Consider the following 22842-nt stretch of genomic DNA (forward strand, 5'->3'; position numbering starts at 1 on the left):
CATCTTCACATTTGGCCTTCATTTTGGCCTCAGCTATAAAAGTGCCATGGCTCTACGGGTGCAGTGTGGTTAGTTTGACAAAATCTGTCAGAGAGGCATATAAATACCTGACTGACATGCTCTAAACTGCCTATGTAGACACTGTTGCTGCAGAAGGTATCTCAAGGACCATATTTTTCCATGACAATAGCGGCCTTACTGTTGCAGCACTTGGAAATATCTTTCTACTGCAGCTGTTTAAAGTAGATGTGCTGGTTTTGGCTCAGAAAGCATGAGTGTAGAGTCTGTTGGTGAGTTTGACGTTTTTATCTTGTATGAGTCAATGATTTTTTTTTTCATGAACAAGATCAAAGATGTAATATCTTTACTCATATCACACTTTTGATCTGTGCATACATGCTGGGATGGTTATTAAAAGCTTGCTGCTGAATAGAGAGCCATGCATCAAAAAGGACCCAAACATAGGCCTCTTCCCCTTCATTACAGTTTATTGTTATCTGCAGAGCAGGTCAGTGATCTAATTGTGACTAATTTCCTGTCGGACCACCAATGAGGCGCTGGCAACAAGCCCAGGTGTGGTGAAACATTTGTCAATTTTTGCCAATAAATATTTCCTCATATTTTTTTCTGTAGGTGAGGAATAATGGAACTCAGCTCTCTTACACCCATCTTCTTCTGCTGTTCATTTTTTACTTTGACATCCTATTCTGTATATTGTGATGATTTCTTTGCTACTGTATCTCTTGGTCATTAACAGCCAGTTCATTTGCATGCAGTGAGTGTTCTGATCCTGTTTTCTCCAAGCCCTGTCTAATCAGCTGCTTTGCATCATCTGTCTGAAGGAGACTGGCTCCATGCCCTCTCCCTGATGCTACCATAGAGCAGATACGGCCGGGCTGGCACAGCTATCTTTACTTTGGCACGGATCTCCGTCTGTGGAGTTTAAGGCTGCATCACATCTCTTTAGATCTCAAATTATAGATCAAAAGAGGCAGTAAATCAGTACCACGGTAAATGTATTTTAATTCATATATAGTTTGTTAATGTGGGCTTTATCATTATTATGGCTGCTGATATTGCCAGTAAAAATAAAGGGTAAAAAAAGGTTGCTGTTGCTGCAGTGAAAAATGTAGAAACTGTAGAAATTAGATTATTAGTAACTTAATGGCTCCTCCAATTCAGACAGATGTAGACAAAATCTGATGGCTGATACATGATCACATATTTAAGGGCCCATACTGAGCAAAGAGGAATAACAACCAGCAACATTCCAGCTTGTCAGGAGCTGAAATGTCCTAACCACGTGGCCAATGGATCATCCATAGTTTGAATACTAATGCTATATTAGTTGTAAGTGGGTTTTGAGAGAGTAGGCTTAATTTTCATGTTACAAGAGAAATGAGTTTTACATACTGTAGCAGACCAGTCCCCATCCTTAGCACACAAGAGGATACAGCATATTTGTTAGAATGAGAGGGTGGTGCAGTGGTGGGGTGGGCATCCTCTGCCTGTCTCCCACTGTTCAAATGAAATTTTAAACTGGCTGCAGAAGTGGATGTGAGAGTGAATTGTTGTTTGTCTCTTTATTTGAGCCCTCTGACGGACTGGCGACCTGCGCCCCGCCTGTTGCCTATGAGAGCTGGGATAGCCTCCAGCCCCTGTGACTCTGAATTGGATAAATGGAGGGAAATGGATGGACATCTGTTAGATAAAGCTCTTCACCACCGTCATCTAAATTTCTGAAACTTTTAAAGGCACACTCAAGTTTCTGGCAACACGTGGTGGCAACAGCTTTTTTAATGCAAGCCCACAACTTAACCATACTTCTAGAAATTCTGTTAGGACATAATTTCTAGAAACCAGAAGAATAGGAGCATGATTTTTTAATTTCCTGGAGAATCTGTTAAAAGAGGGTAAAAAAAAAAAAGGATTCACACGCAAAAAATTTATAAATTAGATTCCAACTGACATTGGATTTTTTAAGATATCTGATGTGTGGAGAAAACCCAATATAGAATAGAATAGACATATTCTTTATTTTCCCTCACTGAAGGAAATTCAAGTGTTGCAGCAGCAAAGTGACAGGCAGATTGAGCGGGCGGATTCACACAAAAGTAAAGAATATAATAATAAAAAAATCTGAAATAACAAACAGTACAGTAAGTATGGGATATGTCATGCTTCTAATTTTTTGCGTAGTTATTCTTTGGTTCTGCTAAGATCAGCTGGTAGCTGTGAAGAGTCAAACACATTTCATGAACAACAAAGTTGCAGAGCGCCCTCTGGTGGACAATCTATGTAATGCCAACACTCACTGTTGAAGGGTGTTTCAAGATCATTTATCAGTCATTACTAATGATGACACAAATAGATCGATATGACCAATAGTATGAGCCCACTAACAAATTGTTCAGGCTCTAGTATAAAGTGCTGAAAGAGTCTTGAATCACTGGACAACAAATAAACATAGGGAACTTATAGTAGTAGTCAGTGCCATCAACATGTCATGCTGAGAGAAAGAAAAAGGCCAACAAAGAAGAAATATCACTGAACAGTTTAAGATGGGCTTGCAGTTTCGTATGGAAGATTTTGGGATTACCCCTAAACTCCCTGCTTTATTAGCAATGTTCCAAACTACATTTAATGGCAGGATTTCATTTCATTCATGTATTCTTTTTTTTCTGATTTCATCACCGTGCAGTGTCTAATTACAGTTTGTAATTGCAACTAAAGAAATTAACAAACATTATTTGATTAATTTTTTTTTTAAACGTATGAAGAAGAACAGGTCGCTGCTCTGCTATGCCTGGGCATGAAATTAGAAGTCATCCTGCAAGAAACACATTGTAGCTGCTTAAATCTGTGGGAAACATTAAAACATACTGCAGAAAAAATACTCTTGGAGTGATTTAGAAAAGGTGGCATTACAACAGTTCTGATTCCACTGCTTGCAATACTCTTAACTCTATCAGCACTGTGTGCAGCACATGTAGCAGAGCATGCATCACAGCTGGACCACAGTTGTGTCCTAATATTAAGCTGCTAACCGGTTTGTGAAGCTCCTCTACCACCAACACATCAATATCAAATTTCTTTTCCTCAAAAATCTGTGTCTGTATCATCCTCATAAATCCAATATTGGTTAGTCTTTAAAGAGTAACATCTCATCACTCCGTCTCATCACTTTGCAGTTAATGATTACTCATTCATCAAGAAGTACAAAAAGACAAAAAAGATATTTGCTCATATTGAGTGTGTGTGTGTGTGTGTGTGTGTGTGTGGGGGGGGGGGGGGGGGGGGGGGTTATAAGCATAAGACGCAATGTGTATTTGGATCCTTTTCTATCTCTGTCTCTCTCTCTCTTTGGGTCATGATTGTCTTTGAGTAAGGAGATTAAGATAGCATGCGTCAATCCAGGATTTAGAGGCAGAGAGACAAATGCAAACTCCTCACAGACAGCCAACACTGCAGCTTCGACTGGATGTGCTCAAGTGCTCCCTGACAGTCATCAGATATACATAAAATAGAAGCATTTGTCGTATCTATATCACTTAAATCCTGGCTTGCCGGGCCCCTGTAATAGATACATTTCATCTATAGTTCACAGAAATCTCTCTGCTCTTCTGCTCTGCACAACGCTGTGATGCAACGTGATTAGAACTGGCGTGCCGAGAGGTGTGCGCATGTGTGGGGATTATAAAATATCATTTTGCCAGCCACTGGTGTTCTGATCATTTCTCACTTAGTTATTGCACAAGTACTGAGCAACCACTATCACTGGAACGTCACTCTATGAGCACAAAAACCTGACATCAAGCTAAACACAAAATAAAATAAATAGAGTCGTTTTTGTTTTATTTTTAAACTGCAAAAAGTTTGATGCAAACAATAACATTTTAAATTTGGAAACAGCCCCAATTTCACAGGAAACAGGTTTACTGATACTTCTGGAACTTTCCACACAGCTCCACATCTTATTACTCCCCTTCCTGCCTGGAAGGAGAGCAGGTATCAGCATGTAATACCCCAGTAACAACTACTAAGAGGCTTTTCCTATTCTAAGTAACAAGCAGTGGGCCAGCACTAACTAGCACTGCAATCCAAGAGAGTAGGCCAGCCAAAGTCTTCCTGCGATGTGTTAGTATTACATCTCCAAAAAAGGAGAAAAATATCAGCTTTGTTAAACCAAGAAGCGTATGTCCAAACACTTCCTCCTGTTCTAAAGGTATCCATGAACCTTTGAAGGTATATTTCCAATTATTTTGGCCACTACAGCTAGCGTGTTAAACTATACTTCATTTTACATATTCTGCAGCTACAGAGGAACATTAGTATTTGAAGTAATGTTTCTAGCCAACATGCAAATGGTATTCACTTTCCTATAGCCATTTTTGTTTTCCGGCAACTACTGTCTCTCACACTCCCTTCCCACTCTGTTTCTCTAACTTTGTGTTTTGTTAGGTAGTAGCACAGTTTAAAACAAAAAGGAAAAGCTGTATGTCACAAAAACAATGAACCTAAAGACCAAAATATAGAAGAAATTCTTATAGTTGCTTCTGGAAATGTGACAGACAATACTGGCACTGTATTTTGTAATATGAGATATTAGAAAATAAATAAACAGAGACCAATATGACTAATGATTAAACGTATATTAAACGAATACCCCCTAACATCGTTAATTAATGTTACATCACCCTCAAGCTGTTTAAAAGACTGAGAAGTGGGTGCCTCACTCTGTGAAGTTTACCTGAATACTGCAAACTGGAGCTTGGTTTCATAACTAAAACAAAACAATGCATGGACTGCACAGCATGTGCAAGAAACACAAAACCATGCTGCTGATGGCGTGCTCTACAGCTACAACACGTGAAGTGAAAAGAAAGCCAAACAGGTGCAGCACATAGTTTGGGGTTTAATACCACATGCCACAAAGTTCACCGCGAGTACAAGAGTCATAAATGAGAGGAAAAAGCTCGAGAAGAGATTTAATCCATTCGATTTTCACAGACTATTGGTTATGCAACCCTATCTGAAGTCTGTTTTTCAGCTGGACATATGACATGATACAAGCATGCGGATATGCATCTCTATCTGCCCTGCGCGCTGTTACATAGCGAGTGCAACGATGTGGAAAGGCCTCACACAAGGATTAACGCCCAGTGCAACAGATGGCGTATTCTCCAACCCTTCCTGTTCAGCACACGCGCACGCGCACAGATATGCACGAAAAAGAAATATCTGAAATGTTACCTTCTTTTTGGGCGGCATGGCAGTTAAAGGTGTCCTGTAGCGCTATTCCAAAGCTGTAACGACCACTTCAAATCACCATTCACCTGGCTCCAGTAAACAAATGGGCAAGGATGCCATGAGAGTGGTTCTCCCTCCACTCAGGTGGATAACTCCAAAGATGCTCTTCAGTGCAACAGATACGCGTGTTCCCTGCGCGCCAGTTTGAGCATGAGGATGCAATTTCTTCTCAGAACCGCGACGCCGAGGACACCACCGGAGACTGCGAGAGTTGCGTGAAGGGTTTCACTTAAGTCGCTGATGTGAGTTGAGTGTAGTTGCCCCTTCCCGAGTCCTGTGGGTATTAAAGGCTTATTTCTCCGTGCGGCATCTGTTACGCGGCACACCGCTCACTCTGACCTCGGGCACCAAACACACCAGGAAAGTCTCCAACCCACCCGAGCTTTCTATGAGTTCTAAATAACGGAAAGTGAGGAAAGTCTTACTTTCTTTTCCCCCCTTTTATTAAAGAACAGGATCCATCCTGTGTGCGTGTGTTCCTAGGGTTTGTGTGCAAAAAAGAAAAAAAAGAAAAAAAAAAAACAAGAATTGGAGTGTTATAATGGCATGGCTCCAAAATAGAAAGATGGAAATTTAAAAAAAACACGCAGACCATAATTCCATTGTGCGCCCGATTTACAGCACGGAATTACAGACAAACAGAATTCATCATCCAGAGAGCGCAGAGAGACTCTTTCTTCACATTGGTTCGGTGTCATTATGTCACCACTAAAACTCGATGCCAAGTATCAGCCACACACAGACGCTGCTTCTTTTGAAGCTAAATCGACAGAAGGTTTGCAAACCAGTTATTAACTATCTTGTATATTATCCATATTATTTCGTCATTTTAAATAGTGTAATAGCTGTTTATTAAAGATCATTGAACACAATGCCAATTTACTTTTATTGCTTAACTATTTTGCTGATAATACCTCTGATTTGAAAAGGTTTATAATTTAATTTTATCATTCTGTCTTTACGCATTGCATAGGACCTAAAAACAAACAAAAAAAATGTATACTTCCTCTTCCACTGTTTAAAGGTAAGTAACAGTGTTTGGCCCATTTGTCACCATGGCTTGCGACCTGGACAGCTGGACAGGGGACATGAGCAGATGGGCGTGTGGTACCAAAATCTCCAGGGAGAGCTTATAAGGAGAAGAGGGACAAAGATGGGAGTGTTACATAAAACTGAGAATAGAAAAGAAAATGCAGACCTGTAGTCAGCTGATCCAGGTTGTGACTCTATGGAGAGATGATAATAAATCCTGGGTCAGATGTACATCTGGGCTCTATACACACATAAACACACACAGCTCTTGTCCTTGTCAATATCTATGCTGCTGATCAGAGGTCAGACAGCTGCAGTCACCTGAGGTCTAACAGACTTTGGCCTTTACTAAACTCTGATCTGTGACACCTTAAATCTCCTCAAGCAAGAGGAGGTTACCCTGCAGAGCCAATGAAACACTCCAACAAAGTGAAAATTTTGGCTGAAATCATCATCAGTACAGAGGGGGTCAGGAAAGCGATATGACAGTGAGTGTTGACAGACATCTGCAAAACACTTTGGAGGCTCCATCCTGGTTTGGTGCTGCATTTAAGCCAGTAGTTTGGGGGATCTTGCCAAAATAGATGGAATTTTAAATTCAGAAAACAACAGATGGATTTTGAGCCACCATGCAATAACATCTCGAAAGCGTCCGAATGGCAACAGTTTCAATTTTCAGCATCACAATGATTCAAATGCGCTGTTAATGCAATAAATTAGATAGAAAAAGACAATGTGCAGCACTTTTAGACATGGATTTGCCTCCCCAAAGTCCAGACTGTACACTAGTAAAGCAGAGTGGGAACAAAAGGCAGCCAACATCCCCAAAAAAGTTTTGAATGTCCTTCAAGAAGCATGGAGAACGATTCCTGCAGACTACTTCAAGAAATGACAAGAAAGTTGCCTAAGAGACTTCAAGCTGTGATGAAGAATAAAGCTAGTCACACCAAACATTGCCGTTCAATCTGCACCGATTTCCCATTTTCCTAGTAAAATATAAAGAAATGAGCTCAAGACTTGTGTACCATACTGTAGCTCTATATAAACACTACTTTCTGTCTGCACATTAATCGGGACCATAATTTACAAAATGAAAATCATGTTGTATTAAGTAAGAACTGAAAATAGAAACTGAACCCACAGCGGTCAAAGATCAAGTGACACGAGCTATTTTTCCCAGAACTTTTTATACAACCAGATTTCTTCAAAAGAATTGGCCAGAATTTTGGCCATTAGACAGATAACAGTCTCTACAGCATACACTGGTTTCACTTATCAGACACAAAAGCTACGTGCAACATGTCTATACTCTCTATAATACCGCAATATTTTTTGGACTTACAGACAAGGATAACGTTAACCTTTTCTTGTTTTTTCCCTGAACTATCAAAGCCTTTAGAATAATGTTTGGCAGATTAAAAGAGATAAAAACTAGTTTATTCTGCTGCTGCCATATACCCAGTAAAAACATATGTAAAAACATATATTCAAACAAATGTACTTATCAAAATATTCACTATAGAAAAAGTAGTTGACAGAACTCACTACTCTAACTTAATCTGAGACATTGGACAGAAACAATTTTGTAGACTTCTTCACTCAGTTATCTCTCTCTCTCTCTCTCTCTCTCTCTCTCTCTCTCTCTCTCTCTCTCTCTCCATATATATATATATATATATATATATATATAGTCACAGATTTTTTTTTTTTAGTGTTAAAATGCAGAAATATAAAGCACACATCTTTCATCTCACTTGTCATCCACTCCTCCACACATAAGTTCATGTGCACATGTGCTTTTACACATACATAAACAGAGACCTGTCCATAAGCTTCTTTTAACCTTTGTGTGTGTGTGTTCTGTCAATCTGGGGCCGGTACTGTGGGACTGCTGAGCCAGAGATGGACAGCATGCATAATTTTCAGGCAAGACTAGACACTCCACCCTCCCCAATGTCCACAAACCCACACACCTCCCCTGAACTAAAATAATAAATAAATAGATAAGAAAAGACTGAAAATTTTATTTTTGGTAACAAGTGAACACAACCAAAATTTTTAATCATCAATACTGGAAGCCTGGTGAACACAAGTTAGCCCAGAGTGAACTTTACAGTTATTTCCATTCATCGATTTCAGCCCAGTCAGTGTCTTTTCATACGTTTTTGTCAGTTGATGCTCTGACGGTGTACGACTGACACGGCAGGATGGTGCAAAGCAAGCTGAAGAAGAGCTGAGCCTTTTATCACCACACAGCTGTTGGACAAACCAAAGCAGATGTGCAGAAGAAGCATCACCGACAGTGAGTTTGTCTTTTGAATATACAAACCAAACTCTGATATACTGAAACTTCTACACGCATCATTCCTTAGAAAATGCAACCGTAGACGACAAATTTCAAAGCAGATAAGCCTGACAGAATTGAGAAGCATTAAACATTGAGCTGAAATAATCTGCCTCCCCCCATCAGCCTACCAGACAGGCAGTACTCACCCAGGACACATTTTTGTTCTTGAGCAATTTTGACATGACTTGCAGGTGAAAAGGTCAAGAACCCGGCTCGTGATAAGCTTAGCATCCACAAAGACCCAGATCTCAGTCCACCTTCAAGCGCGATAGCCCGTTTGGAGATGGAGACAGGATTTTCATTTGACATCCTCTGTTTCCCCCTGCGCCAACAACCCTCACCAGATTTACATCTGCCTGGAGCGTTGCCCTCCAATCACACCCGGCAGAACATGCTCCAAAACTCAGTCAAGAAGGAGGAGGAGGCGTGGGAGTGAGACAGAAACAAAGATAGGATGACTCCAAAAGTGCCCTTCAGAGGCAGAAATAGCACATGGAGAACGTTCTTTCATTCGTCCACCTGAGTCTCACTGCTCCTTCTCTTTATCAGTGGCTTCATCTTCATGAAACCTGTATGAATAACTTAGGAGGGACTGATGCCCCCATCCTTGCGATGCTGGTGGTTGGATGCTGATGCCAATCCCACCCTTCTTACAACTGGGAAAGAAGAGACTGACAATGGAATACGAGGGATAGGGCAGTGAGTGTTTTAAGATGGAGGGAGAGTGAGTTAGGAAGGAGAAGGTTATGAAGTGGAGGAAGTAGTACAAAGAACTGCAAAGACACAGATGTGAGAGTCAGTTACTGATCCCTCGTGTGAGATTAAAGAGGAAACATTAAATTGGCTGCTGTGAAATATCTCATTTTTCTTCATAACCTGCTAAAGCAGGCAGCAGTGAGAGTACTATAAGAAAGTAAAGTTCATCGGGAGTCTTGAAATCTTGAGATGAAAATTCCACTGCTCACACTGCACTGAACACCTAACGCAGAGAGAGGACTACAGGCAGCGCGCACCGATGCTCACTGTCAGACCATTAACCTGCTGACTGCTGCTTATTTTGAGACTCTGCAGTTCATTCACACTGCTGTATTGAATCATGCATTGTGTGAATAATCTGGCTACATTTACTGGATACACACAGCACAATATGATCCACAGCACATGCTGAACTCAGTCAAGTGCATTAAAAATACATGTAATACATGTGCAGGTAAGCACTCAACTGTAGTCTAAGTAAAAGTCAGCAAACCTATTTGTTTAAGGCGAGCAGTTTGGATTTTAAACATTTGTTTTTCTGCTCCCTGGAATTACAACAACTTAAGAATGTTGAAAACATTCGTAATTCCGGGATACTATGGGGATAGTAGTGGATACTACTAAACATTCACAGGATTTTTAGTAGTATCCACAATTATTAGTGATAACAGTGATATGCAGCCTCCCCTTGTGTTTGCTTCTTCTGTCCTTCTTTCTTCTCTTCTGTTTCCCTCGCTCCTCCCTCGCTCATCTCCTCTGTCTTTCTTAGGGTGGTGGTGTAACCCCACATTTAAAGGAGGCTATCTCCAGCAACCTCAGATCCCTGCTCTTTCCCTTTTGGAATGCTGATCCTGGTGTTTTTGTTGCTTTATTTGTTAGTTCATCTTTGCCAGACCTCCAGACCTTTCATTTATTTTACTTTATATTTTAAAAAGAACTCTTTCTGGTAAACTGAAACTCAGTTTAAACTCTCTTTGTATGCTGGGGAATCTGTGATAAGTAGAAAACATCGTTTTTTTCTGACTGTGGCTGAAAAGATCATTTAAAAATCCCGCATACAAGGATACCGCGACCCAGTGACCCTCAGAGTACAGCTCAGATAATAGGCATGAAGAGGTTTAACAGGTAGTATCACTGAAAGCAATACAGCTGCTGCAGACAAAGCAGCAGTGTGAGTATGCATGTGAAAGGAAAAGCACTACACAGTAGTTTAATATTAAAAGTGGGCCCTTTAAGTGCTTCAGTCAGTAGAGCTGGAAAAGAGTTACTATATTAGTAAAGTTTATCCTATTTGAAGCCAGGGAAGAAAGAGGACAAATATGCTGACAGTGTAAGTTAATAGATTTATCAATATCACAGCTCTGTCAATTAAGACACAGGAGAACCTGATGGATAATATTTGAGTATTTCATTAAGTTAATGTGTAAAAAACAGTTGTAGTTTTTATGCTTTCAGCTGCAGACTTGTTTGAGAGAAAAGAAAGAAAGAATATAAAAGCTGAGGTCAAACTTCGGCCACTATGTGCAAATCTGAAACGAGATCAGCAAGTACAAATAGATGCCCAGAATTTGGGTCATATATTAATAGCTGAAAATACAACTGTGGTCAAATTTTAAAAAGAATTATATTTCTCATTGATAGTCCAACAATTGATGGTATTAAAAAGCTTAAGAACCTCCTACTCTAACCTGCTCTGGAGCAGGTCATGTTCACAGTATGGGTCCGTGTGTGACGCACCATCATGCTTGGCCACATTATGTGATTTAATTTTGTATATTGTGTAAGTTTTCATACGCAATTTTGTTAAAGAAAGGCTGTAATTTTATGATTTTTGTTGAAGAGCCAACATATAGCGCGATCCTACCACACTACCTGTCGTCACTATCATTTAACTGGTCTGTTCAGGACCAAATATAATCTGTCAGTCGACCTGCCACTAGGGGGCGTGTTACATAAATTACTGTGGTGATATTCCCTGTAACAACTGAACTAACTTCATGCTGCAGACAACTTCAGCGTTAAATCTGAAATTACCCAGGTAGCAGGAAGTCATAGTGGTATCCAAGGGCCTTTACTGAGGACACCACCTAACAACATCAAATAGCATTTTTTGCATTCTAGCCTGTGTACATCAGAGATGCATGTTTGGGAGAAAACTGCTTCCTTCTGTCTTTAGTAATTTATGGTCCACTAAGCTATTAGACTCTTGTGTAAGACTCTGTGTGTAACACCCATTCTTAAAAAAACAAACAATCGTCAAAAATAATTTCATATTTTTATTAAAAAAAATATTGTATTGATTTGACCAAATGACCTCGAATAATTTATTCATTATAACTCTCCTTCAGTGAACAGTGCATCTATGTTTATATACATAAAAAAAAGAACTATATTTGAGCTGAAGGGGTTTTTTGGCCTGAAGAGATACTCGAGTATGAATCACAATGCCATCGCCTCCAGTGAAGGAGGATATAGCAGCATGAGTGAAGAAACAAGTCAATACCAACCACGGCTTGCAGCGTGTTCACCAAATCCAAAAGGTTTTGATTGAACGTTATAATCAATGCCCACCCTAGCACAGTATAGATCTGTGGTCCTTATAGAGTCACTTCTGCAATATAAAAAAGAAGCCAAGAGTTCATGTTTAATGTTGGATTCTGTGCAGAAAATAAACCTAAAGGTAAAAATATAATTTGAAATGTTCAGAAATGCTGTTGGACTAAAAAAGGGGAAACATGCTGTAACAAAACCATATCTTGGCATGTGTGAGAGCCGGTAAATATGCACTGTTATTGTGATCTGTTTTGATTATATTAGCATGAGGAAGAGTCCCACTTAAGAAGAAATAAAAACAGAAACTTCTGTGTCACAGATAAAAAAGTGACTTTATCTGTTTGTTCAAACAGATCTCATAAAGTGAAAAAAGCGAGCCCCAAACATGTGAGTGTTCAAGTTTACAGCAGGAGTATCCAGGCAAAAAGCACGGCTGCTACATCTATCATTTAAAGCTTTGATTCTCTGCCAGAGCTGGTTTTAAATTCCCCTTGTTTTGAATATCAAAACCCACACGAGTCAGCTCAAATGTAAAAATGACTTTAACATGCATTCGTTTTGCCTGTTCCACAACCCTCAGTTTAAAATTTCACCAATGTGATAATGAATGAATGATGATGTGTCCTTGCATTAAACAAGCCCTAGTGGAATTATTATTTAAATGTGTTTTTATTTACATTTACTTTCAAGGTTTCATTTGTTAATGGGTTCCTTTTTTTGGTAAATGACATTTGGTTGGTTAAAGCAGCCAAACAACAAAATATTATGCTCATGTCGTGCTAACATTCAGATAATGTACAGTAATGAAAAAAGTAATGTCAATGTAAGTGAATGGGCACGATACTGGGCTGTGAGCACAGGTCTCATTAAAGGACATCGGGAGTTGGTTTCTAACAGTTTGGGCAGGAACATGCATGAGTACCCTCCTGCAAGTAATTCTCTAGGTCTAGCAGTGTGCCTCCTATGTAACAGCCAATTTCCTGGTATCTCCCCCACAGTTGCAGTGCTTTACTGATAGAAAGTGTGGTTGGTTTGTCTGAAAGAACTAACTGTGGAAACTGTTGTACCAAGTGTGAAATAAATAAATAAATGAAATGAAAGTTATAAGACTCTGCTGGGAGACACAGAAATCCTTGGAAATGGACGTGTGGTTCTGCCAACCTGGAGTAGCTACCATATCTGTGCAACCTGAATGGGATACAGCTACCGTCTCATGCTACCAGTGTTGACAAGAACCCGAGCAAAACACAAAACTAGAGAAAAATCAGTCAGGAGGGATGAGGAAATAAGGAAAAAAAACAGAAACCATTCCTTTGTGGGGGATTGTCTTTTTGTTGCCTCTGCTGTGCACCTGTTGTCACTTCCATTTGCACCAAAGCAGCTGTGGATTGAAGTGGTTCCTAGACAGAAATACCTGAAGTTTAACTGACGTTATGTTACACTGATGATCAAATGTTCCCTTCATTTCTTTGTATGTATCGTTGTTTTGATTATATATACTTTTAAATTAATGCTTTTATTTCTAAAAAAAACCAACTTTAAGTGGAGAGGGAAGAATAGGGAATTTTAGGTAACATACAAACCGATTCCTGAAATTTATTTTGTGTTTTTAAGGTTTTATCACATTTGCGTAATGGGGATAAGCATGCCTTGCCCTTCACCTATTGGCTAAGCTGTTGTGACTCTCAGTGTAAAAAATGGCAGCCACTACAGAGAGAATTGTTTGATATCTAAAGATGCCCATAACCTCCTTCTTAGAGCCAGATGAGCACTTAAAACAATCCAGCTTTATTCTACAACACAGTGAAAATAAGAATTTAAATTGACTAATGATTCAGTTTCTTTGCTATATATATTTATTTAAAACGGTGACTGCAAAGACAAAATATAAAAAATCGACCACTTAATATTTCCAAAGCCTTGTTAGTAGAATTTGGATGTTTCATCTTAACTGAGCTTTTAAAACAGTTTACAACAGTTCAAATTTCTTAAAAATAATGGAAGATATTGCATTATCTTGCTAAAATAAGTAAGGTCTTCCCTGAAACATGCATTTGGGGATAGCAACATATAACGCTCAGAATCCTTTGGGTCAGAATGTATATTCTGTATTAAATCAGAAATCTATGTTACTGTATGTATACTATGACAAATGTAATAACAAAGAACATACGATTATGGAAATTGTATATTAGAACATGTTTATTTGGTTATTTATCGATCTGATTATTGAGGTGGTGACTTCTGTGATTTATTCTCCAACCTTTATTGGCCCAGCAGCCTCCGGGCTGTTTATTTATTATAAAAGTATTTATATCTCACTCACTCAAGTGTAATTGGCACCCTGACACATAATGTATCATAGCAACATGAGTAAAGATAATGCATGAGTAATGTAGTTTCTGCACAGAAATTAGAAAGAGTGAGTGCATCTACAGAAGAGATTTTGTAGAATTGTGTCTTAGTTCATTATATTTGCACGCACTTATTTAACACTAGGTGCTAAACTAAGCCTGCAAACACACACACATGTCAATGAAACTACGCTGAATGTCGGGAGGATGTGTCACTGCTTTTACCGAGCCATGCCTTTCGAGTCTGTAAGCTCCTTTCCTGGCTCGTTGCTGAGGTGGGCACACATTACATGCAGCACTACAGTACGTGGTAATCTGCGCGGCTCTGCGCTGACAGCCTATTGAGTGCTGAGGGCTGACAGTAAGCCTGTTTCATGTAGGAATGTGGTTAGGGTGCTCTGCAGTCAGCGCCATCGCACAATGCACAACTCTCACTCCATCGACTACAACACAACTAAACAGAGGATACACAGAGACTGGATAGAAGGAGATAGGAGGGCAAGTGAAGAGAGAGTTAGATGACAGGCAAAAGCACGAGAAAGAAAAACAGGTGGATTAGAGCGCTGTAGAGGCTGGAAACTGTCCTCCCTTCTCATCTCTGTCATTGAGAGGACAGTAAAATTGACTTGCAATTAGATAACAGCACCTCTCTGTCCTCCTCCGCTTCTCAGCCAGGACATACGATGTGAGGAAGACGGGAACTGTCATGTTGTATCACTTAATCATCTTAATTTTGAAGACAATTTTCACACATTGTTTACTTTACTTGCTCAGTGACCAAACTGTTGCCTGGGTGGGAAAAAAAGGAAACTCTCCATTACCTGATATTCCATCTTTTGGTACGGTGCTATTAAGTCCTGTACTGGAGTCAATACGCTGAGCTGTTTGACATTTTCACCATCTGGTAAAATGCAGCCCAGGTGAAAACTTATTGTTACTGAGAAATGAACAGCTTAGCAAATAAAAGGTTGCAAGACTCATGCTCACAGCTGCTTGCAGGCAGTAATTCTGTCATGCTTATTCGTTGCATATGAATGACAACCCTGGATATAAATATGAATGCATCATCGGCATTTCTTTTTGCAAAAGTATACGATAAATCCACACACCACCAAACAACTCCAATGTTGCTATGAGATCAAAAAGATGGGATGGATGCTGTAATGGTCACTTACATAGGTGGACTGCACTCTCCGCCAGTGTCCCAGCCCACAGCAATACATCAAGACATCTAGTTGGGGGGAGAAAAGGGGACAGGCTGATGAAGCCTCCGGGATGGGTCGTTTCAGGACAGGATCTTCATGAGACAGGTGATCCACCTAATTGCAAGCTCATCAGGGAGTTTTTTTGTTTTGCTTCTTTTTTTTTTCTTAGGGGGAGGGATCCCACAAAAGAAAAAAAAAGCCGAGCTTCTGTGTCCACAGGTTGTCGCAGGAGAGAGTCACCTGGGAGTTTAGTGGCTGGTTCTATTCACAAGTTCAGTCCTCAGATGAATCCAGGGGATCCCGACGGCAGACGTCTTAAAGCATTTTCAAAGTCACGCACTTTGCGAGGAGCAAGGATCCAATCTATCGTGAATCCTGCGAAACTGTCCTGAAGACTCGGTGTGATGTGCAGAGTGTGTGCGAGGTTTCTGTGTGTGCTTCTGTTAATGTGCGCTCACCTCATCTTAAGAAGGACAGGTGGTTCTTTTCCCATCCTGTGTGTGTTTACCAAACCTGACCCATTTTTTTGTCTCAGCTCACCCTGTCCAAAAAAATTAAAAACCTCCCATTCAGCCTCCCCCCGGCTTAAGCCCTCCGAATGGTCTTGCTATAAAAACTAAATATCATTTTCTGCTGTGTCCCTTAGTGCTTTGCAGCCTCACAAAATTGTCCAATAAGAGCACTTGCATCGCTCCACATCCATCTTTCTTTTTTTTCCTGTCTATCCTTCAATGTAAGCCCACCCTGGGAGTGCAGATTCAGAGATTTTTAGCTTCAGCGTGATTCCTCTTTTCTCCCTCCTCAAAGAAATGCCAGCTCTATGGCTCCTCCTTCAGTATCTCTCCCTCTCACTGCACACGCTGCTTTGCTCTCTCGAGGGTCGTCTTCCATCAGGGGCGTTCCTGCTTACCTGAGTCACTCTTCGCACTCCTGTTGTTGCTGTGCATGCACGTGTGTGTGTGTGTGTGTGCGTGTGTTTGTGTGTGTGCGTGTGTGTGTGGAGGCTGCAGCTGAAGCTCACCACTCTCCCTCTCTCTGTTGCCATGCTAGAGCAGGTAACATTCGGCTAGCGCAGGAGACACACAGCCTGAATTCAAATGCGCTTCCAGCCTCTCCGATTTACAAAACCTCACCCCTCCCTAAACACCACCCCCCAACTTTCCTCCTCCCCGCCATCTCTCTCTGTTATCTGTTTTTTTCCTCTCACTCTATCGTATTATCCTCTTTTCTTTCCACAATATCCTCTCTCTGTCTCTCTTTCTTTGCCATTGCTTCCTTTTGTGTCATTTTCCCTCCGATGTCAGGGTTTTTCCATGTTATCTTGAGACTGGGCTTAGAAGGTACAGGAAATTACTCTGTTTCCATTTGTGACAAAATATGAAGACTTTACAATTAAGTTTAAAAAAAACTCACTGAAATCAAGAGAGGAAAATCTGTGTATTTATCCGTACTATTACCATCCATTTCCACTTTAGACAAGATTTTAGCAAGTGTCAAGTGCTCAAGTGACATCAGCATGCAAAAACAAGTGTGGAAGATCCTTGATGGGAACTGCAACATTTGCATAAACTCATAAATAAAACTTACTGCTGATGGTACAGTCCAAATATAGACAAAACCCCCCCAAACTTAAAAGATTTAAATCTTTTATGATTTACTAATGAATGTGAGTTAAGCCAGTAAAAATGCAAAACAGTGTACCATGCTAATATAAATACATCTTTATACAGGTATTTATCCATGTTTTCTAACAACCCATTGCATTGTGGGAGCAAAAAACCCAAAAGGCAGAAAAAACACTGCACACTGACATGTTTCATTTTGATCTTGGACTCTACCTGATGAAATATCAAGACTTATATTTTTAATTAAAATCACAACGACAAAAAACAAAAACAGAATAATCATATTTAGAACATTTTGTTTTGAAAGAGTCGGTTTAGTCAGAAGTATTTTTGAGTCTGAGCTTTATATTTAACATGTGAACAGTCAGGCACAGTTTGATCAGTTTGTTCCTGCCAGTTTTTAACCTCAGGCAGTCTAATAGTGGGTGATATGACTAAATACTAAGGTTAGCTGCTTGCGTCTCTCAAGACTGTTGGTTTGTTGGTTGGTTATATACTGCAAATAATTTTGACTGCTTACAGATATAAGCAGGAATAGTTTGGGGTACTATCACAAGTTTTGTAATGTGTTAATTAAACTACAGCTAAGAATCACAAGATAACCCAGCCCTCATGACTGGGAATTACTCCATATGAGTAAGCAAGTGCAATTTTATTTGTATAGTACCTTTCAAGAAAAAAATCACAAAGTGCTTCACAGAAGCTAAAACATTAAACAATAAAAACAAAAAAATAACCAAAAGCAAGTTTAAAAGGATGAGACCAGTCCAGAGATCTCAAACTCAAAGGGGAGTCTGGGGGCCTCTGTCACCTTTCGTTTTCAGCCTCATATGATGGACAGCCAGCAAGCCCTGATCACATGACCTCAGGGACCTGTTGGGGATTAACGGATGTAAAAGATCTCTGATGTATGGTGGTGCTTTACCATGCAGAGCACTGAATGTCAAAGTCATGATCTTAAAGTGGACTCTGAATTTAATAGGGAGCCAGTGCAGCTTGATCAGCAGAGGTGTGATATGCGAGTACTTGGAAGACTTGGTCAGAAGCCCAGCACCAGCATTCTGGACAACCTGCAGACATTCCAAGGAGGCCTTACATAAACAAGAAAACAAAGAATTACAATAGTCCAAATGAGATGAAACAAATGCATGTAACAATTTCCAGTTCAAAGCGTGACACAATGGGACTCAGCAATATTTCTCAATGAGCAAACCAGAGATTTAACGTGAGTGTCCAAAGTCAGAGCTTATTAGACATTTACCAGGCTTCACGCAAAAGCCAGGCTAAAGTCCAAAGTTTTCATTCATTCTTTGAGATTAAAATGCAAAGAGCAGATTCATCGCTCTTAGTTTACAGTCTTAATTGTTAACTTGAAAATGACAAACTGTGTTGATCCATTCTTTGAATTATTTTGGTTTAGCAGCAGTGGAAATTGATAAATAATCAACCTGACATTGTACGATACATGGGAGATACACCAAGATACACCAATTCAGGGCTGGTCTTACCTAAATTCAGGGCAGATGGGGGACACAAAACTAATCCATTTATTCCATATTTTGTAGAATTTGTCTTTCCGAATTTTTAAAAAGAATGTCAATTTTTCCATTTTAAATATTTCGAAAACCACATTAAACCAATCTTCAAGTGTTGGCGGAGTTGGATTTAACCACTTTATATGTACCTAATGTAGTTTTTGTAAATAAGTTAAACATGCTGCATTATGTAACACATTGTCAAGCCAATGAGTTAATTTTATTTTTTTGCTATCAGAATGTAAAACAAAAGGACTAAGAAAAAGGGTTTTGTTTTTTTTTTGGTTTTTTTTATTTTCCTTTTCTCTTTTTTTGACTAAATAATGTCAATGCACTCTATTGTAACAAGTCCCTTTTTTTTCTTCAATAAAAATATAATTTAAAAAAAAGGAAATTGATAAATACTCCCTCATAGCACATTTAACAATGGTAAAATTAATGCAGTTTAACACAATCCACACAGTGTAATCGCCACGGGCTAAAGATGGAAAAGTGGTCAGCATCAGAAAGGGAGGAAATATAACTGGCTATGCAGCTAGCTTACGCCCTTGTTGTGTAGCTGCGCTGAGCAGGATTTTTCTTTCCACAGCTTCAACAAAGATTTAGGGTAAAATAGGAACTTCTTTATTTGCAGTTTGTGCATCAGAAACTAGTCAATAAAGGAAAGTCTTTGGATATAGTTTTGAGAGACATTTGCAGATAGTAAAGTAAGATATGAATGGAACTATTTGAAATTCCAGTTTTTCTTGATTGCTTCATTGCTTGGCTGTTTTGGCACAGCGAGGATTCTCTGAATCTTTGTGTCCATTTTCTTAGCGACTTATTCAGTTCAGGGTTTCAGAGGGATGGCACCTATACTAGCTGGAGCCTATATTACTGGGTAAGAGGCAGGGTACAAACTGGACACGTCACCAGTCTATCACACCCTCACATTAACATCTTTTGATACTTTAGGCTCACCAGTTAACCTGATATGTATGTTTCTGGACACTGGATTAAGAACCCACAGGCACAGAGAAACTGTATAGACCTGTGGCGTCAAAGTAACTGTGATTCATCCTCTAAATGCATCTATAAAATTAAATTAAACATAATTAAAAATCATAAATGAATATGTCTTTACATTGTACAACCAAAAAAATCACCATTTTAGAGGCAGTATGAAAAAAAACTTTCCATGTATACTATCTGGACCACATATTTCTTCGAGCAGAAGATTATTTCCTCCTGTTATAAGGAAATTGGACTTTCAAGCCAGACAAAACTACTTAACAAAAACTATTTTCACTGTGCTGAATATGAATTTTAAAATGCCAGAATTATTGCAAAGCCTCTCTCTCAGCAGACTTGATGGGTTAATTTGATGGCAGATAAATAAATAAATAAATGAAAGCCTGCCTCAGAGAACTCTCCATCCATGAATGTGGATCTTAGTCTCTTATTGCAAGGCTGTTGTGTTTTTGCTTTGATCATTTCGAGCATTTAACCAATGTCACAAGGGAAAGAAAAAGTGCTCTCCATCCTGCCAACATGACGTATTGCAACATGGTCATAATCACTCGAGCTGCACTAATGCCTTCTTGCAGATTATAATATGAATCATTAAAGAGTAGGCTGATGGTGGCTATGGGGAAATTAAGGGAAGATAATTTTAGTTTCCATACCGGTAAATGAAAGCAGGCCAGCTATGGTCCCTCACTGTGAATCCAAGCTGCTTGTCTATTGCCCTGTCATTTGTACATCATTAATAACACCTTCAACAAATCTTCTCTCTTAGTGTGGCAACAGATTTACAGCTCAGATTTATCAGCAGCAATTCAGCTGAATCCATTCATTTCTTCCTTTCTTCACTCGAGAATAGTTGCTGGTTTGAAAATTCCCTTAAACAATTAGTCCTGCAGCCCCGGCTCATGCATCAGAGGAACAAAGACCAAATGCACCATGGGTATAATTCTGTCAGGTTTGTCCGGTTGGAGGACTGCCGATTACAGTAAACACCAACAACAGCTCTCTGTTGTGTCACAACAACAGATACACACAGAAACATGCACACATGCATATCAAGGTTCCAGTCCACTGAGTTATACAGCCATAGAACCATATAAACTACCGCTATGCCTTCATGCTATAAACAAAAGAAGAGGGGAAATGCTAATTTGTGACATCCAAGGACAGAAGAGGCAGCACATAAAATCCAAGACTTTTCGACTTCTTAGTTTTTTTGCATTTTTTTCCACACTTAATTGTTTCAGATCATCAAATACATTTATGTTATCCAAAGATAACTTGAGTAAATACAAAATGCATTTTTTAAAATCAGAATTTTATTTATTAATGGAAAAAGCTATCCCCACCTCCACTGTTAAATGTACTAGCCACACCCAGGCCTGATAGCTGCCAGATCACTTAAATAGGCCCAGAAGGACGGCCTTGCCTGCCTTGCCTCAGTTAAGGTCAGAGTTCATGATTCAATATATAAAAAGGCTGAACAAAAATGGGATCCATAGACAGAGGTGGGAAGTAACAAAGTGCAAATACCTCCTTACCGTACTTAAGCATAATTTCCAGGTATCTGTACTCAACTTGAGTACTTTTTTACTTTTACTTCCTACATTTTTAAACAAATATCTGTATTTTTAAAACAGGCTTGTTTCTTTTGCTTTAACGCATTTGGGTCGAGCCTCCAAACATCAAACCAAGCCTAAACAGAAACACATGAAAGGCAATCCTGTTCATTTCTTTATCACCAGAGGATGGTGCATAGTCGGAGGCTAAAAGAGGAGTGGGGGGGAGTGGGGGGGTGGGGGGGGGGGGGGGGGGGGGGTGTTGTTTTTGCCACAACACCCGAATTATTGCAGGTGTCTGTACGTTGCGGTAATTCAGCATCTAGCTAGTCCTGACTTTTTTAAAGGGAGTGACTTTTTTAAGTGGCCGGTAATTTCAAATGTAACGTTTCTATCAGCTCAACAACCATCAGCAAACACACAAACTGTTTGTGTGTAGCTTGTTACACAGTGTGTTGCTAGCTAAAGGTCCAGCTGCTGTATTTCACAGGGAGAGAAAAGAAAGAGCTTCACTCAGAGATGGAGAAAGATAAGAAAGAGGACAGAAGAGGAAGAAGAAAGGCTAGATTTAAAGGTAAGGATGCTCAGTGAGATTTGATAAACTTGGAAATTTAAAGCTTATGTGTAAGTCCTCATGCTTTTAAATGTTTAAATGTCATTTTTTCATATTGTGAAACATGCTGCAAATCAAACTGAAGTAGACTAACTGCTACTTAAAGGTTGCATTAAAATCCTCTGTAGGTTAGTGCAGGATAAACACATTAGTTTGCTCAGCTGTGATAAATTTAAAGCAAAGAATAGTGTGTGAGTTGTGCACAGTGGCTGTGGTTTCATTGTCAGAGTTAGGTAAGTGTAGCAGAGATTCATTTGAATTTTAGCCCATGATGCTAAGATCCACTCCAATACAATTAGTATGGATGCTGATTAAACATCCACAGTATTGTTCTTCTACTTCTCATCTTCAGTACATTTCTTGTACGCTATCTCCTTTAACACTGTTCAACCTAGAAAAAACATTCAACCACCATTAGATTCCTCTTCTTTTAGACATGTGTGCTTGTATTTTTCTCATTTTTAACTTTTATATATTTTTTAAATTATTCAACTTTATTCAACAAAAATTTACAGTGTATTTTCAATGGGAGAATTCAAATTCTCATTCAACTTACTCCTCTTTCAACTCTAACTACTTCCACATACATTGACCGACAGACACCATTCAAACTGTAAAATGAAGCCACGACATTGAACTATTCAGGTTGTATTTATCTTTTTAATATCTTTTATACTTTTTCTTCAGTTCCAGTCACCGTTTCTGAGTTTATAATGGGTGTGTATGGGACGCAATGTTGGAGGTTAGAGTGAGACAGCTCAACTGCTTGAGTGGGAGCAGGGGAAAAATTGATCTTAAAAGTTTAAACTGCTGCTGCTGTGTCCACAGTGTTTGGTGTACAGCCATCATTTTACTCTCAAAAGGTAGCCATCGTTGTTCCCTTTCATCCAATGTTATTGTTATTGTAATGGATGTTATGGTTCTTTCATAAATGCCACCAATGCACAG

At 39.4% G+C, this 22842-nt stretch overlaps 1 protein-coding gene across 2 annotated transcripts in view; it reads right to left on the reverse strand.

Annotated features, from left to right (window-relative positions):
* The window catches only part of cacnb2b (calcium channel, voltage-dependent, beta 2b), a 40798-nt gene extending 24459 nt beyond the window's left edge, over positions 1-16339 (reverse strand). Inside the window, exon 1 of one of the 2 annotated variants that reach the window (XM_023154575.2) lies at positions 15528-16339. In XM_023154575.2, coding sequence (XP_023010343.2) covers positions 15528-15575 — 48 coding nt within the window. In that variant the 5' untranslated portion in view covers positions 15576-16339. Of the gene's footprint in view, positions 1-5253; positions 5920-15527 lie in introns of those variants that run through there. The other variant, XM_076876542.1, reaches the window with a different exon arrangement.
* Positions 16340-22842: the final 6503 nt, after the last annotated feature.

This window comes from Maylandia zebra, linkage group LG18 (genome assembly GCF_041146795.1).
Source record: "Maylandia zebra isolate NMK-2024a linkage group LG18, Mzebra_GT3a, whole genome shotgun sequence".
Classification (NCBI taxonomy): domain Eukaryota; kingdom Metazoa; phylum Chordata; class Actinopteri; order Cichliformes; family Cichlidae; genus Maylandia; species Maylandia zebra.